This window comes from Ochotona princeps, chromosome 18 (genome assembly GCF_030435755.1).
Source record: "Ochotona princeps isolate mOchPri1 chromosome 18, mOchPri1.hap1, whole genome shotgun sequence".
NCBI classification, from domain to species: Eukaryota; Metazoa; Chordata; class Mammalia; order Lagomorpha; family Ochotonidae; genus Ochotona; species Ochotona princeps.
In genome coordinates this window covers 40661242-40676720 of record NC_080849.1, presented here as the reverse complement: position 1 = coordinate 40676720, position 15479 = coordinate 40661242, and the positions used below count along the sequence as shown (strand labels likewise).

General features: G+C 40.1%; 1 protein-coding gene across 1 annotated transcript in view; it reads left to right on the top strand.

Moving 5' to 3' along the window:
• Nucleotides 1–15479, top strand: part of MIB1 (MIB E3 ubiquitin protein ligase 1) — a 119351-nt gene that overhangs the window by 28181 nt on the left and 75691 nt on the right. The window contains exons 2-6 of the mRNA XM_004579605.4: nucleotides 1485–1656; nucleotides 5842–5971; nucleotides 7260–7364; nucleotides 8668–8734; nucleotides 10296–10500. Coding sequence (XP_004579662.1) covers nucleotides 1485–1656; nucleotides 5842–5971; nucleotides 7260–7364; nucleotides 8668–8734; nucleotides 10296–10500 — 679 coding nt within the window. The remainder of the gene's footprint in view (nucleotides 1–1484; nucleotides 1657–5841; nucleotides 5972–7259; nucleotides 7365–8667; nucleotides 8735–10295; nucleotides 10501–15479) is intronic.

Genomic DNA, 15479 nt, shown 5'->3' with positions numbered 1-15479 from the left:
ACCTGCCCGTTGCGGCTCACTTGGGGAGTAAATCATCGGATGGAATATCTTCCTCTGTCTCTCCTCCTCTCTGTATATATCCGGCTTTCCAATAACAATAAATCTTAAAAAAAAAAAAACAACAAAATCCATCTACTTGTTGCCTGCAGGAGATGTGTTTCACCGACAAAGATCAGTGGAATCTATATCATAGATATTTATGATTTTTTTGGTTTTAGTTTCATCTCTTCCTAGCACTTTCTTCCTCATTAAATTCTTCAGTGATTCATAGATCTTACAGTAGCATCAATTTCTTCAAGAAGGTTTTTGATTTTCTTTTTAATTTTTTGGGTGACAGATTAGTCATTGATCTAGCATGTTATTTAACATCATGACGGTTTTACTTTCTTTTTTCTTCCTGTTGTTGATCTTGTGGCTTTTCATTTAAGGGGATATATAGTAACTGTGTAATGGAGACTATCAAATCCAGATGTGAGGATACAATGCAGTATGCATCTCTACTTCCAGACAAAGGTGGACTCCCAATGAAACTGTTTACTATATCTTGACAATAGAATGCTGGACTCTTTGTCATTGTCCATGCCTGCAATGATGGACCTATGACTGTGTATGAAGAACTATACTATAGTAATAATATAGGGGAACTCAGTGAGGGGGGAAGAGGATTAGGGAGGGGATAAGGGAAATCCCAGGACCTATGGAGCTGTATCAAAAAATGATGATAATAATAATAAAAAAAAATGCTGGTTTTGATATGAAGCAAGTTACCTTCATGTCACAGTACAGTGAAGGAGCGCTACCCTCATTCCTATTACCCTAGAAAGAAGTATACTTTATAGTGGTATTTTTTATAATTCTAACATCTTTCTTATCCATTTGTGTAAACCTTTTTCCATGGACGTTGTTTTACTAAGTGCTTATTTTTTTCTTATTTTTATTTTCTTGAGTAAGGGAGAGAATCTCCATTATGGTTTACTATTGTCTTCTAAGGAAATTGCTTGTTAATTATTTTCTGAAGTTTGTTTATGAAAGTTGCAATATCTTCAGGCAAATGCTTAAATCATGTTTCCTGACATGAGGATAAAATTGACTTTTCTGTGGGAGTAGTTGTTTAGCTGGAGAATATGTTGACCTTCTTCCAGGATTCCTGAGGGTTTGCAATCTCCCTCATCTGTGTGGTGATCAAGGAGTCGTCTTTCTGTGTGTTGACTTAAATTTTGATTTGGGGACGAGAGCAGGTAGACTACTACTGAAGTATATTCCTCCTCATGAAAAAGGAAGGGCAATTAGAGTTTTAGTTTGTAGTTGTTTAATTAAAATGTTTTCTATCTGTTCTCTTGAAATCTTACGTGATGTATCTGAAATGTTTTCTCCCTGTTTATTAAAATATTTTTCAAGATGTTCTTTCCCACCCCTACCCCCATAGTAATGTTCAAATAAATAATATTTGTAATTAATGTTTGCACACATTCTTATTTTAATAGGCATCAAGCATGACGGAACCATGTGTGATACCTGCCGCCAGCAACCAATCATTGGCATTAGATGGAAATGTGCAGAATGTACAAATTATGATTTGTGCACAGTTTGTTATCATGGAGATAAACATCATTTAAGGCATCGCTTTTATCGAATTACCACACCAGGAAGTGAGCGGTAGGTGAAGCAGTTGTCTCTTCTGTGTTTGCACACGTTTTATAGGGTTTAGCTGCAAAGATTGGCTCAGGAAGTAGCTTCTGACAGCTTGTTTAGTACTAGGAGGTAGCTGAAGGTTGGCTTGAAACAGCCTGCGCCTCTGGTGCGGTGAGGAAAGAGCAGCTCTGGGAGGAGGAACTGCGTGTGTTGTCTGAGCTCCTATGGGCTAGCGTACATAGTTGAAGTTGCTGAACGTGGGAACATGTCAGCAGAGCCCGGAGAGGCTGCTTGTCTTCTCCCTGTGCTTTCTTTTTTTTTTTTTTTTTTTTTTTATAATCCATTTTATTGTATTGTTGTTGACAATCTTTACATAGTTAACTATAGTTGAAGGAAAATCAAGAAAGAGAAGAAAAAAAAAAAAAAAGGTTCAGGGGGATAGGGAGGTGGGCAATGCTCTTATGTCCATATTGTTTCCATCATGTATCTGAGGTAAAAGGGGATATTGAGGGAGAAGCCCCACCCGGTTTCCCGCCCACCCCAAGTCCCGGATGTGGGGCATGCTCTGAGATATGTGCTCAAGTGGAGTTAATAGTTCTCCAGTTATGAGTCACTGCCAGTTTCGCTCGATGAGGTGGTCCACTGATTGATATGGTCCATCATGAAGTCTCTATTTGTCCCATATTTCGCTGCCAACATGTAGCTGAGATGAATGATTGTCCTATTCTGTCTTCTGTCTTTTCTTGGTTAGAATTCTGAGTCCAGCAGTTCAAGTGGGGAGATCTCCAAAGATACTTTGAGGTATTCCCAGACCAGATTCTTGTATGTTCTAGCAAGCACAGGGCCCGGCACAGTCCATCACCCTGATCAGCTGGTGGTTGCAATTGCTGTGTTGGTTCTGTTTTCAGTCCCGAGTTGCACTGGAACCAATGGGTGTTGCAGTCCAGTCTGGTTCGGCTCCCTGTGCTTTCTGTTCTGTTCATGGCCACCAGATGAACACCAGAGGTTATTGATGGACTTAGCAGAGCTGACAGCTGCTGTGTTTGCAGAGACTTGAAACTAGGCATGCAGTATTTTTTTAAACAGATTTATTTATTAATTTTTATTGGGATGGCAGGATTACAGTGAGTGAAGGTGAGAGACTGAGTGAATTTCCTTCTTCTAGTTCACTCCCCTAATAGCCACAGTAGCTAGAACTGAGCCGATCCAAAGCCAGGAGTTAGGAGATTTTTCCTGATCTCCCTTGTGGGCACAGGGTCCTGAGGCCCTGGGGCAGCCTCTGTTGCTTTTCCAGGCCCTAAATAGGGAGCTGGATTGGAAGTGAAGCAGCCAGAACTTGAACTAGTGCTCATATGGAACTGTAGGTGGAGGATTACCTTGTATGCTACTGCTCTGACCCCCATGTGCAGTATTCTTTAGAAATCTACACGTAAAAACAAATAATGGGTCAGTGGTGATTGTCATATGATGTTTTGTGTTATGGTAGTGATAAACATTAAATGTGCTAGAGGCCTTGAGAGAAAGTATTGTTAAAGAGATTCAGAGTTTGAGGGGATGGAATCTTGTCCTGTGGATATACATGGATGAAAGAATGCATCCAGTGATAGGGAGATAGCTAGGAGTAGAAGCACAGAGTTTGTTTGGAGTTAGGTTGTTCATTGCAGATCATATTCTTGCCATTTCTTCAACAGAGTAATTTTAATAAGTTACTTCTTTGAAATGTTTATTATAATTTATGTAAAGACAGTAATGATGGAGGAGGGAGAGAGAGAAATCTTACATCCACTGGCTCATGACAGCTAGGGCTGGGCTAGGTTAAATCAGGAGCCTGGAACTAATTTGGATTTCTCATGGGACGGAGGTGGCCCAGGTTCTTGAGGCATCACCTGCTGCCTCCTTGGATGTGTTAGCAGGAGGTTGGATCAGAAGCAGTCCAGGTGGGACTCATCCCGGTGTTCCCGTGTGGGGTAGAGGTGCCCTGATACAGGCAGTGTAAGCCTCTTTGCCACAGCGTGTGTCTGCTCAAGTTACTTAATGAACATAAGGAATAGTAAAGGGATTTTAAAAATGAATAAAACAGTGAGATAATGTTTGAAATACAAAAAGAGAAACAAAACCCAATCCTTTATGTCCTTTTTTAAAAAATATTTGTTTGCAAAGCAGAGAGAGTTACAGTCTGCTCGAATGTGCACTGAAGCCAGGAACTGAATAACGCACCATGTGGGTCTGATGCATGGTGGCGTAGTCCCATGTCCTCCAGAGGTGCGCATTAACAGGATCAGTGGCAGACTGCAAGCACTCTGATATAGGTGTTGGGTGCTCCAAGTGGGAACCTCACTGCTGTGCCACATACACATGACCCGTGCCCCCAGGTTCACCTGAACCCTTTCTGAGTGTATAAATGAGGAAGGCACACAACATGGGCTGTGGGCTTCATAAGGACTCTAAAGTCATTTGGTCTGGCCTTGTCAGAGTAACTACGCGAGACTTAAAATTTAACTAATCAATAGCAGGCTAATTTGAGGTTGATAATTTTGTATGACCTATGTATGATGTAACAATATGAAAATGACCCTTGGTAGAAAGGAGGTTCCTTGCTTGCCCTTACGCAGATTAGCGATTCATGGCTTTGGAGAGAATAGAGCTGTCTGAAATAGTTGAGTGTGGAATCTTTCCAAGCTCTGTGATTTCCTGTATGGATGTGGTGCTTTGGATATCCTGCAGTATAGGTCAATTTCTTGCCACCGGTGGGTTTTTTGGTATATATGGTAGTTTTGAGTTTTTGAATAATCACTAAACCATCTCCCCTTTTTTAACCCTTTAAAAATTAGGCAGTATTACACAAGTATAAAAGATTATGTATTTTTAAAAATATTTATATATTTTTATTGTAAAGTCAGATATACAGAGAGGAGGAGAGACAGAGAGGAAGATCTTCCTTCCACTGATTTATTCCCCAAGTGACCACTTTGGTCGGAGCTGAGCCAATCTGAAGCCAGGAGCCAGGAACTTCTTCCAGGTCTCCACGCGGGTGCAGGGTCCCAAGGCTTTGGGCTATCTAGACTGCTTTCCCAGGCAACAAGCAGGGAGCTGGATGGGAGGCGAGGCTGCTGGGATACGAACCGGAGCCCATATGTATGCAAGGCGAGGGGAGGACTTTAGCCACTAGGCTACTGTGCTGGACCCAAGATTATATATTTTAAAAACACGTTTGTGGGCCCGTAGCGATAGTGTAGTTGTTGTGGTCCTTGCCTTGTACGCCTGGGATCTTGTATGGGCACCGGTTCTAATCCTGGCAGTTTCGATTCCCATCCAGCTCCCTGCCTGTGGCCTGGGAAAGCAGTCGAGGATGGCCCAATGCTTTGGGACCCTGCACCTGCGTGAGAAACCCGGAAGAGGCTCCTGGCTCCTGGCTTTGGATTGGCTCAGCGCCAGCCGTTGTGGCCGCTTGGAGAGTGAATCATCGGATGGAAAATCTTCCTTTCTGTCTCTCCTCCTCTCTCTATATCTGCCTTTTCAATAAAAATGAATAAATCTTTAAAAAACAGCAACAAAACAACAACAACAAACACGTTTGTAGCAGAAGAGTTTCCAACCTGGACTTTCAGTTGTTCTAGGGAGGAGTTGACTAAATCATCAAGATCCTACTTGTAAACAAAATGTGATGTTGAATACCCAAATCCCTCTTACTGCCTCTTGTTCTTAGCACATGAGGACCCGTGCCATTGGCCATTTGTCTTCCTAGCACTAGGCCCTTGGTTATGTGACTTGACTGGCAACTGCAGGAATTTGGGTTTACATCCTGCAGTAGTGAGAGAATAGTGGTAATAAAGAGGTTCGTTTGGATTTCTAGAGTAATTTCATTTCTTTTTAACTTTTGTGACCTTGGGCTGATTGCTTCTGTCCTTGTAGACTCAGTCTCCTCATTTGTAAAACAGTTAATAATAAGGGACCTTTTTCTTCGGGAGTGGGATGCACTGTGCAACTGTGTAAGTGCTTTTACGTTTGATAAAAGCTCAGCTGTTATTGTCATCGCTCTTACTATTATCCTCAGCTGTGGAATGTAATAGGTGTCCCTGAATGGTGCTATGTTGCTATTAACTGGAACAAAGGAGACTCTTTTCTACTTTCAGAAAATCATTTTTATGATTTGTTTTAAAAAAACTTATTGCCTGTTTGGATAAATGCTTAAAATAATTTTGTTTTTAGGGTTTTGTTAGAGTCTCGTAGAAAATCTAAGAAGATTACAGCAAGAGGAATCTTTGCAGGTGCCAGAGTGGTACGAGGAGTAGACTGGCAGTGGGAAGATCAAGATGGAGGAAACGGGCGGAGGGGAAAGGTACAGCATTTTTTGCATTTCTCACGTGTTCTAGAATGTTGTATGAGTGTGTTCAGGAGATTTTTCTTGCTACTGTAAATCAGTTTCTTAGCATATTTTCCTGTGTCAGTAAGTCTTTTAAATCTGTGTTTATTGTTTGTTTCTTTTTTTCAGGAGCATAAGGTTGCTCCTGCTGTTGTGTAGGCGTTAGTGTTCCCTGAGAGGGTTGGTTGGCTTTCTCCTCTGCCTCAGGGTTGATCCAGTTCATTGCTGTTGTTACCCAGAATGCCTTCCTGGACATTCCAGCAGGCCTCCCTAAATGATAAATGATACCTTGTATCCTGGATTTTCCTGATGCTCAGACTCATTTGAATTTGCTTTTTTTTCTTAAAGGTTTGCTTATTTTTATTAGAAAGGCAGATTTTCAGAGAGAAGAACAGAGAGATCCTCTGTCCACTGGTTTACTCCCCAGGTGGCTGCAATGGCCGGGAGCCTCTTTGGGGTCTCCCATGCGGTACAGGGTCCCAAAGCTTTGGGCCATCCTCTACTTCTTTCTCAGGCCACAGGCAGGGAGCTGGATGGGAAGTGGATCAACCGGCCTCCGCATGAACTGGCACCCACATGCCATCGCGCTAGTGCAAGGAGAGGATTTAGCCACCGGGCTATGGCACCAGACCCTGAATTTACTTTCTGTGTTTCATGTCTTCTAAGGTCTGTTTCAGAGTAGGCAGCAGCTTGCTGATCCAACCCACTTAACTGCTGAAACCGGTCTCATGTTGTGTGGATTTTTCCTTGAAAGACAGAGATGGGAGGCGAAAAGGTAGTGAGAGAGAAAGACAAAGGGAAAGAGACAGATAGCTGTCTGTAATGGTTGGGCTGGATCAGAGCAAGTGGATTTATTGTCAGATTTTGAATGCTTGGTCAAGCATTAAGGAGTGTGTTTTGAGCAATGTGCTTAAAAAAATATATAGTTCTTAAACTTTTAAGAATGCAAGAATTTCACATTTTGTATTGATACTGTTTCCTCATAACCAATTGCTGTAATTCCTAAGTATTTTGATTTAAAGATTTTAGATTGGGATTTGAAATTACTTTGTAATTTTGTAAAAATGGCTTCAGTGATAATCTAATTATGTTAGAAGGAACTTGTGTTTGGCAAGTAGGTTTTTTTTTTTTTTTTTTTTTTTTTTTTTTGATCTGTTTCATAGGCTCAGGTGAAATGACTTTTAAGATGTAAACATGATGATTCCAAGGACTGGCCTCTTTCCTCTGCTTTAAATAAAATTATTTTTTCCAAAACTTTTGTCAGGTCACAGAAATCCAGGACTGGAGTGCATCAAGCCCACACAGCGCAGCCTATGTTCTCTGGGATAATGGTGCTAAGAACCTCTATAGAGTTGGCTTTGAGGGAATGGTAAGTTATGAAGACTCACAGCAGATGCAGTGTTGACTAGATAAATGAAAGGAAGTCATAGCCTTATTGTGCTCTTTTTTCTTGTGACATTTCCTTGTGTCAAAATACAGTCATTTCAATCAGGATTTGTGCAATAGGAAGGAAATTTGTAAAGTGAGAATTTCATTCACTTGCAAGATCTTTGCAATGTTTGACTATGTCTAGCTATTTGGTAGTGAGTATGATTTTTGCTTGTAAGTAACATTTGAGTCCATTACTATATAATAATTGTATAGAGCTGATCTCTTCATCAGTATCAGTCTGGGGGAATTTAGTTTATTGACCAAAGCAATTTACCATTATTGGGAAGACCATTCCTTAGGAGTAAATTATGTAGCTCAATAATTTCATCACTGTGATAGCTGCATTCCAGATGGGGGTGCTTGGTTAGAGTCCCAAAGGTTTGGGCTGTCCTCGACTGCTTTCCCAGGCCACAAGCAGGGAGCTGGATGATAAGCAGGGCGGCCAGGATTAGAACCAGTGTCCATATGGGATCCCGGGGCGTTCAAGGCAAGGACTTTGGCCACTAGGCCACAGTGCCGGGCCTTACACTTGTCTCTTATAATCGAGAGATAAAAGGAGTTGAGCTTTTTATATTTTTCGTAAAAGTGGTTTTTAAATGGAAGAATTATGCCCATAATACCTAGATACCTAGCATTTGTTGTAGTTCTTTGTTTGTTTAGATTTGTTTATTTTTATTGGAAAGGCAGATTTACAGAGAGGAACAGAGACAGAAAGATCTGCTATCTGCTGGTTCATTCTTCAGATGGCCACTGTGGCCAGAGCGGAGCATCTGCAGGAGGCAGGGGCATCTTCTGGGTCTCCCACATGGATACAGTGCCCAGAGCTTTGAGCCTTTCTCCACTGCTTTTCCAGGTCTTAAGCAGGGTGCTGGATGTGAATTGGAACAGCTGGGACACGAACCAGCACGCCAGTAGCATGGGAAAGATTAACCAGTACATCGTGCTGGGCCCTGTAGTTCTTTTTTAAAGTATCTTTTTGCAAATAGTGTAATGTTAAAGATTCAGATATTTTCATTCCGAATTTTAAAGAAAGCTTAAGGTAACTACAATATGATTTAGCTAAAGACCAGATTTATAGTTTTTGACATGTGCTTTTGAAAGCCATACTTCATATGATTGTTAACTCAGAACTACTCTTGGCTATGTTGTGGGTGTGTTCTGAATCAACATTTATGCCTCTTGCAGATATTGCCCTGTATTTCAAGTTTTTTATGGGTGATTTTTCTGGTTTCTTTTCTTAGTCTGATCTGAAGTGTGTCCAGGATGCCAAAGGAGGTTCTTTCTACAGAGATCATTGCCCTGTGCTTGGTAAGTGTCCAAATGAAAGAGAATTTTTGAATGATGACTTAGAATAATTATGTCTCAGTTGTATTTTAAAAATCCACCACCACTAAAGTTAGTTGGAGAAATATTTCTCTTGGTTATAAACTGTTTTTTGTTTTTTATTTAGGATCAGAAGGGGTTATTAAATCCTGAGAAGTATATGCAATTTAAGCTATAATATATGATTGAAACTATTTTTTGTAACTATCAACTTACATTGTTGAAAAAATTTGTATTACATTACATCAGCTTTTATGTTTATATTGTCTTTAGGGTAGAATTTGACAAGTTAGTGATTCTGAAAGTTGCTTTCAATTTCTATAAAAATATATTTGTATGACAAGAATAGCTCAAAGGGAAAAATATAATTTCATATGTAATTAAAAGACAACTTGAACAGTATTAACTTCATTTTAAAAGTTATTGTTGCTGGGATGAACATTTCTTACAGTCTTCTGTTTAAGTATTTAGTTTCTAGATGGTTTCTCATGTACTTTGTGTTTTGTACTTTCCAAGTTACTTTTTTTTTTTTTTGATAAAACACAATTTTGTTGCAGCTTTTTTCTTAAGAAAAGGGGAATGTAGAAGAAAAACTTTTTTGATGAGATCAGTCATTTGTTTTACTTTCAGAAACTTTGTGATTTATGTTTGTGAGAATAATGTGGAATCATTGTGTATTTTAGGTTCTTCAGCATAGTGTTTGGTGATCATGAATCATATTTTGGAATGAGTTTCTGAAAATAATAAAAGGAAGGGTCTTTTAAATAGTTAAGAAGTACTCTTTAAGCAGGAAACAAAAAAATTTTAATTGTTTTCTTCAGTTCAAAAAATTTTTTTTTAACTTGTTGACTTAGTGAAAGGCAGAATGACGGAGAGAGAGAGAGACTGAGAGAAAATAAGAAAGAATGAATATATTCCGTTTATTCTCTATCCTGCGGCTTCACTCTGAATGACCCCAGTGGCCAGGATTATCCAGGACTCAGCCAGGAAGGTGGAACTTCCTCCAGGTCTCCCATATGAGTGCCAGGAACTTATGAACTTAGGCTATTATCTGCTGCCTTCTGAGGTGTATTAGCAGGAAGCTAGATCAAAAGCCGAGTATCTGGGACTTGAAGTGGCACTTCCATATAGGGTATTTGTGTCCCAGGCAGTGGCTTAATTTGCTATGCCTAGTCATCGGCTCCATCCAGGTTAGCTTTTGTGATTGTTATGTAGTATTAGTTAAGAACTGGTCCAGACAGAAAAATGAAGATTTTTGCCACCCAGACTTGTTTCCTTAAATAGGTTTCAGTAGGCTTTTGTAGATTAGATTCTGCTTAGTTTTTGTTATAAATCATCATGTTATTTCATGAAAGGTTTTCAAGTTTGAAGTTATTTTTTTAAACTGAGTTCTAGAATCTCATACAGTGAGTGGACTCTTAAAGTTCTGATTGTATGAGACCTAAGATATTAGCCGATACTCTTTAATAAACAGTGCAGTTTTATGTAATTGCTGTGATTTCTTCTCTTTTCTTGCTTTCCCTTTTCCCTTTCCTTGAAAATGCAGGTGAGCAGAATGGCAACAGAAATCCTGGTGGATTGCAGATTGGAGACCTGGTGAATATAGATCTTGACCTAGAAATTGTACAGTCTTTGCAGCATGGTCATGGAGGGTGGACTGATGGAATGTTTGAGACTTTAACTACAACTGGAACTGTTTGTGGTATTGATGAAGATCATGACATTGTGGTACAGTATCCAAGTGGCAATAGGTGAGTGATATTTAACTTCTGATAATGGTAAATAAAGTTAGTAAAGAAAGAAAAGAGTTATAAAAGCAAGCGAATAATTGGCTGTCGCTAGAGATCAATTAAAGCTAGCTCTTAGTTCATAAAAATCTCAAGTATTTTGATAAGGTGGAAAGGAAACACTAGTAAGAATTTCATATTTTGTGCATATGTAGATTTATGTGAGTATATATTTATGGTACAATATTCTGTACCTATTTTATTTGTTGTTTGCAAGTAGAACAGATCATCCTACCACAAATGGAGAGGGGTTACATGAGAGCTCCTCTTGCCCTGTCTCCAGGGTAAGTCTTTTTTTTTTTTAAGATCTATTTCATTTTTTAAAGATTTATTTATTTGTATTGCAAAGTCAGATATACAGAGAGGAGAAGAGACAGAGAGGAAGATCTTCTGCCCATTGATTCACTCGCTAAGTCTGTGGCCATACCACCCTTAATGTGCCCGATCTTGTCTGATCTCGGATTCAATCCCCAAGTGGCTGCAACAGCCAGAGCTGCTCCAGTCCGAAACCAGGAGCCAGGAGCCTCTTCTGGGTCTCCCACGTGGGTGGAGGATCCCAAAGCTTTGGGCCATCCTCGATTGCTTTCCCAGGCTACAGGCAGGGAGCTGGATGGGAAGCTGGGCGGCCAGGATTAGAACTGGCGGCCATATAGGATCCTGGTGCATTCAAGGCCAGGACTTGAACTGCTGGGCTACTGCGCCAGGCCCTCCAGGGTAATTCTTGATCACACAACTCTGTCTTATAATAGACATGTACACAACATGTGATTCCTTATCAGCAGTGTAGAAGAGCATTTGTATTCTGACTGCAATACAATGTTAGAAGTAATACGATAAGTCAAAATTCAGGATCCTACAGGTCTAAGAGAAGAGCAACTGTCACAATTTTTATTTGTAATTAGAAATTTTAAAAGATATATAAAATGTGCATATTTATGGAGTACTTATAATAATTATATTTTGTTATGCTAATATTGTTACTTGCGTAATGTTCAATCATTTAGAATAAATATATTTATTTTTTCAAGCGTTTAACATTTCCATATAGGGAAAACATTTAAGATTTATCTTGTACATTTTTCTAACTTTTAAAATTGGAATGATCATTCTAAAGTTTGGAAAGAATTAATCCTTGCAGTAGTGTATAGGGTGATGGGGCTGTTCTAGCCCAGAGGAGTCCTCTAGGCAGAGAAGGCAACTTGAGTCAGTGTTGCTATTCAGACATCAAAGTAAGGCTGGGGAATTCTGCAGATTGAGAATGAGTGTTGAAAGGTTGCTAAGATATTTCATATTGAATTTTAATTTTTAACTTGAGAGACTTTTTTTTTCATTTTTAAGACTTTTGGCAGTCAGTCTAGAATGAAGTATGTCAAACTGTAGCCCAGCTGTTTGAGAATTTAATAGTTATTAATATGATGCTTAGGATGATAGTAGCAGATGGAAACATGCCTTTATTAAAGAAATCAGAATTCAAGTTTGTTTTGATACAGTGATGAAAAACTATATAAAATATTTGATGTATGGCACTTTAAAACTAGATACCATTTGATATATGAGATTGGCAGTGATAAGGGATACTTTTTTTTAAATAGAGAAATTGGCTCTGTTTTATAAACCAATTGTGAAAAAAAGAAAATATTTATTTGAAAGGTAGAGTTGAAGAGCCAGAGGGAGAGACAGAGAAAGATATCTTCTTGCTGTGGTTCACTCTCCAAATGACTACAATGACCAGGACTGAGTCAGGTGGAAGCCAGAGGCCTAGAATGCCAGCTGCGAAGTCCTGCACGAGTGCAGTGCCCTGAGCACTTGGACCACCTGCTGCTGCTTTCCCTGCTGCTGCATTAACAAGGTGCTTGGGTGGAGTTGGAGTAGCTTGGAATCAACCAACCACTTGTAAGGGATGTAGGTGGTGACTGAACTTTCTATGCCACAGCACCAGCAAGAAACACATCTTGAATCAAGTAGTTCTTTGAAGAATTGAGTGAAATACTTATTTTATATATAGATGCATATGTAAGAATCAAGTGAAATTCTGTGTACAGGTGCATATATAGGAATGTTCTTTAGAATATCAGACATGCTAGTGAAAACTTGGAAGGGCATAAGTGATAGTAGGAGAATGGCTAAGAACATTAGTATGTCTTCTAGACAGACTGTGGGCTGGGATACTTGGTTGCTGTTAAATTTCATGACATAGCTATTTATTTGTGAAATGGAAAAATCGTATGTCATGCATTGTGTGAGGAAAAAAAGTTGCCTGTTTTATGAGGAAAGCAAGTCTCCTTTAATTCTATTAATTGTGCTATTGATAGAAGATCTGTGGTACCAAGAGAAAACAAACAAAAAAAGATCTATAATGATACACAATTGAGTATTATTTTTCTTAAGGTTTATTTGTTTCAGTTTGAAAGGCAGATTTACAGAAAGAAGATCTCTGTACAGAGTGAAAGAGCTTCCAGTTACTACTTTACTCCCCAAAAGTCCTCAAGAGCCTGAGCTGAGCTGATCTGCTGCCAAGAGGCAGGAACTTCTTCTAGGTTTCCCACATGAACCCAGGGTGCCAAGGCCTTGTCTTATGCTGCTTTCCCAGGCTATAAGCTGGGCCTGGATGGGAAGTGGAGTATCTGGGCCACAGACTGGTGCAGAATTAGCCAAATGAGTTATCACTGCAGCCAATGGAGTATTTTTTTAAACATATATTTTTATTGCATTTTATTTTTTTTTAATTAATTACATTGCATTATGTGATACATTTTTTATGCACTGGGATTCTCCCCGCCCCTCCCCCAACCCTCCCCCCCCCCCCCCCAGTGGATTGCTCCACCTTGTTGCATTTCCATAGTTCAAATTCAGTTGACATTCTTTCATTGGAGGTATTTACCAAGCATAAAGTCCAGCATCTTATTGTCCTGGTAAGTTCAATGGTTTCTTGGTGAGACCATCCCTGGTCTGAAGGTAGAGCCAGCAGGGTATCATCCTAATCAATTAAAAGCCCCAACATAATGTTTCCAACCATTTACAACATTATGGCATTAATTGACATGGTACTGATTAACCAATATGTTAATAGGAAAATGCAGGTTCTCAACCACAACCTGTGACTTCTTCATAGACATTTCAATTTTGGTTTATATTCAACCGTGTTCTATATACCTTAAAATGGCTTAGATTGCTATTCAGCTGTCTCATGCCTATTTTAATTTTAGTATTTAGCAGTTTATAGCATTGAAGCATGTTTTCGCTGAACCTGGCTGTTTTTCAGGTGGTCTAACTCTATAATTATAACAGGATATATGTCAACAGTTTAGGTGAGCATGTTTAGGAGGGGTGTGCAGAGAAATCTTCCATACCCCAGTGAAGAGTAACTAATCTTTGTGTCCCACCCAGTGAGTTATAAGTGCATCCTGGCTGACCGTTTCCTGTCTGGTTCTAAGTTTTCCTTGTTGTTCTCTATCTGTTCTAGTTTTGTTTGTTTATTTTGAGGGGTTTCTGGAGCGCTCCTGATGGTTATTACGAGAGGGGGTGGGGACCCAAAATTGGAAGCAGACAAGGACCAGAGAAAGCTCCTCTCCCTAGTCCTGAAGGAAGTTTACTGTTCTTCTGTTTCTGCGGACCGCTCAGGGATCCTGGTTGTTGTTCCGATGATCTTGGATCCTACAAGGCAGGATTTGGGCTTCTTCCATCCCATGTGGTAGATCCAAATGGGGGTGGGTGACCTCAGAGTTCTTGGTCTCCAAAGGCACTCCATTTCCCCGTGGTCTCCTTGGCAGTAGGGATGTAGTCCTTGGTGCTCATACTGATAGTCCTTGGTGAGGATCTAGGAGTCTTCAGGGTTGGGATAAAAGCCTCCTGTCTGCCTGCTCCACTCTGGGGACCCCTCCTTGCTGATTCCCTGATTCCCCCATATGCCTTTGTAGTTTTGCTATTGTCTAATGCTAATTCGAGTCTGTTGTCTATGAGTTACCAGTTATGATCCTGATAGGTTGTATTTCCCGTCTCCTTCACACCTTCTAGGGTGATGTAAGATGGAGTATTTTTTAATAGCATTTTTAAATATTAAAGACAAAGTTCACATGCCCATGCCCAATAATAATAGTATGTTAAAGACTGTATAGATATGAAACAAGCAAAAGATTACCATAAGCACTCTTAAAGGTTATATACATGGTTGTATACATAATGACGTAAAGATTATATACATCTGATTAACTAATTTACATAAAAGAGGGAAAGAAGCTGTTAAGGAGACCCTAGGAATGCTCTAACTTTTCAGTTTTTAGCTGATACTGAAGAGTACAGATAGTAAATAGACCCTTTTCTCCTGGTGAGAAGCAAAAGCAGTAGTTTCTGCAGCAGGTGCAGAATGTTCAGGAAGGCCCTGCTGCTAAAGATGAGCCTAGTGATATAGTTCCTGTGGCCTCTGTCCATGAGGCCTCACCAAAACCTGTACACACGCACAATCTCTAAGACTGGTCCCTGCATTTGTTTTCCTGAGCATCACAAGCATGACCCATGTGAGGGGAACAGCTGGTAATCTTTTGGAGGATAGTTGTAGTGTGTTCTGGGGCACAGCTTGGACTATAATGCCTAACTTTGTAGGCACAGATAAGCCAACCACAGATGAGCCAACGCAACATACGGGGCTCTGGGCTTCCCCAGTTGGTCCTCCATCAGTGACTGGTGGCGACACATGAGGCTAAAAATCTAGGAATACATCCCTGTTCAGAGAACTGTTCAGAGAACTAGGAACTGAGATTGACACTAGTGAGGGCAAGATCTCCCATGCATTTGGGCCAAGCCCTGCATGGAGGGATGGTCAGGAATCAGATGCCCTCAATGGGATAAAGGGTTTTGGGTCCTTCTTGGGCCCTCTGAGCATTCCCCTACCAGGGTTACTGGTCCCACAGAGACAGTCCTTGCAGATGTGTAGCACATGCCCAGAT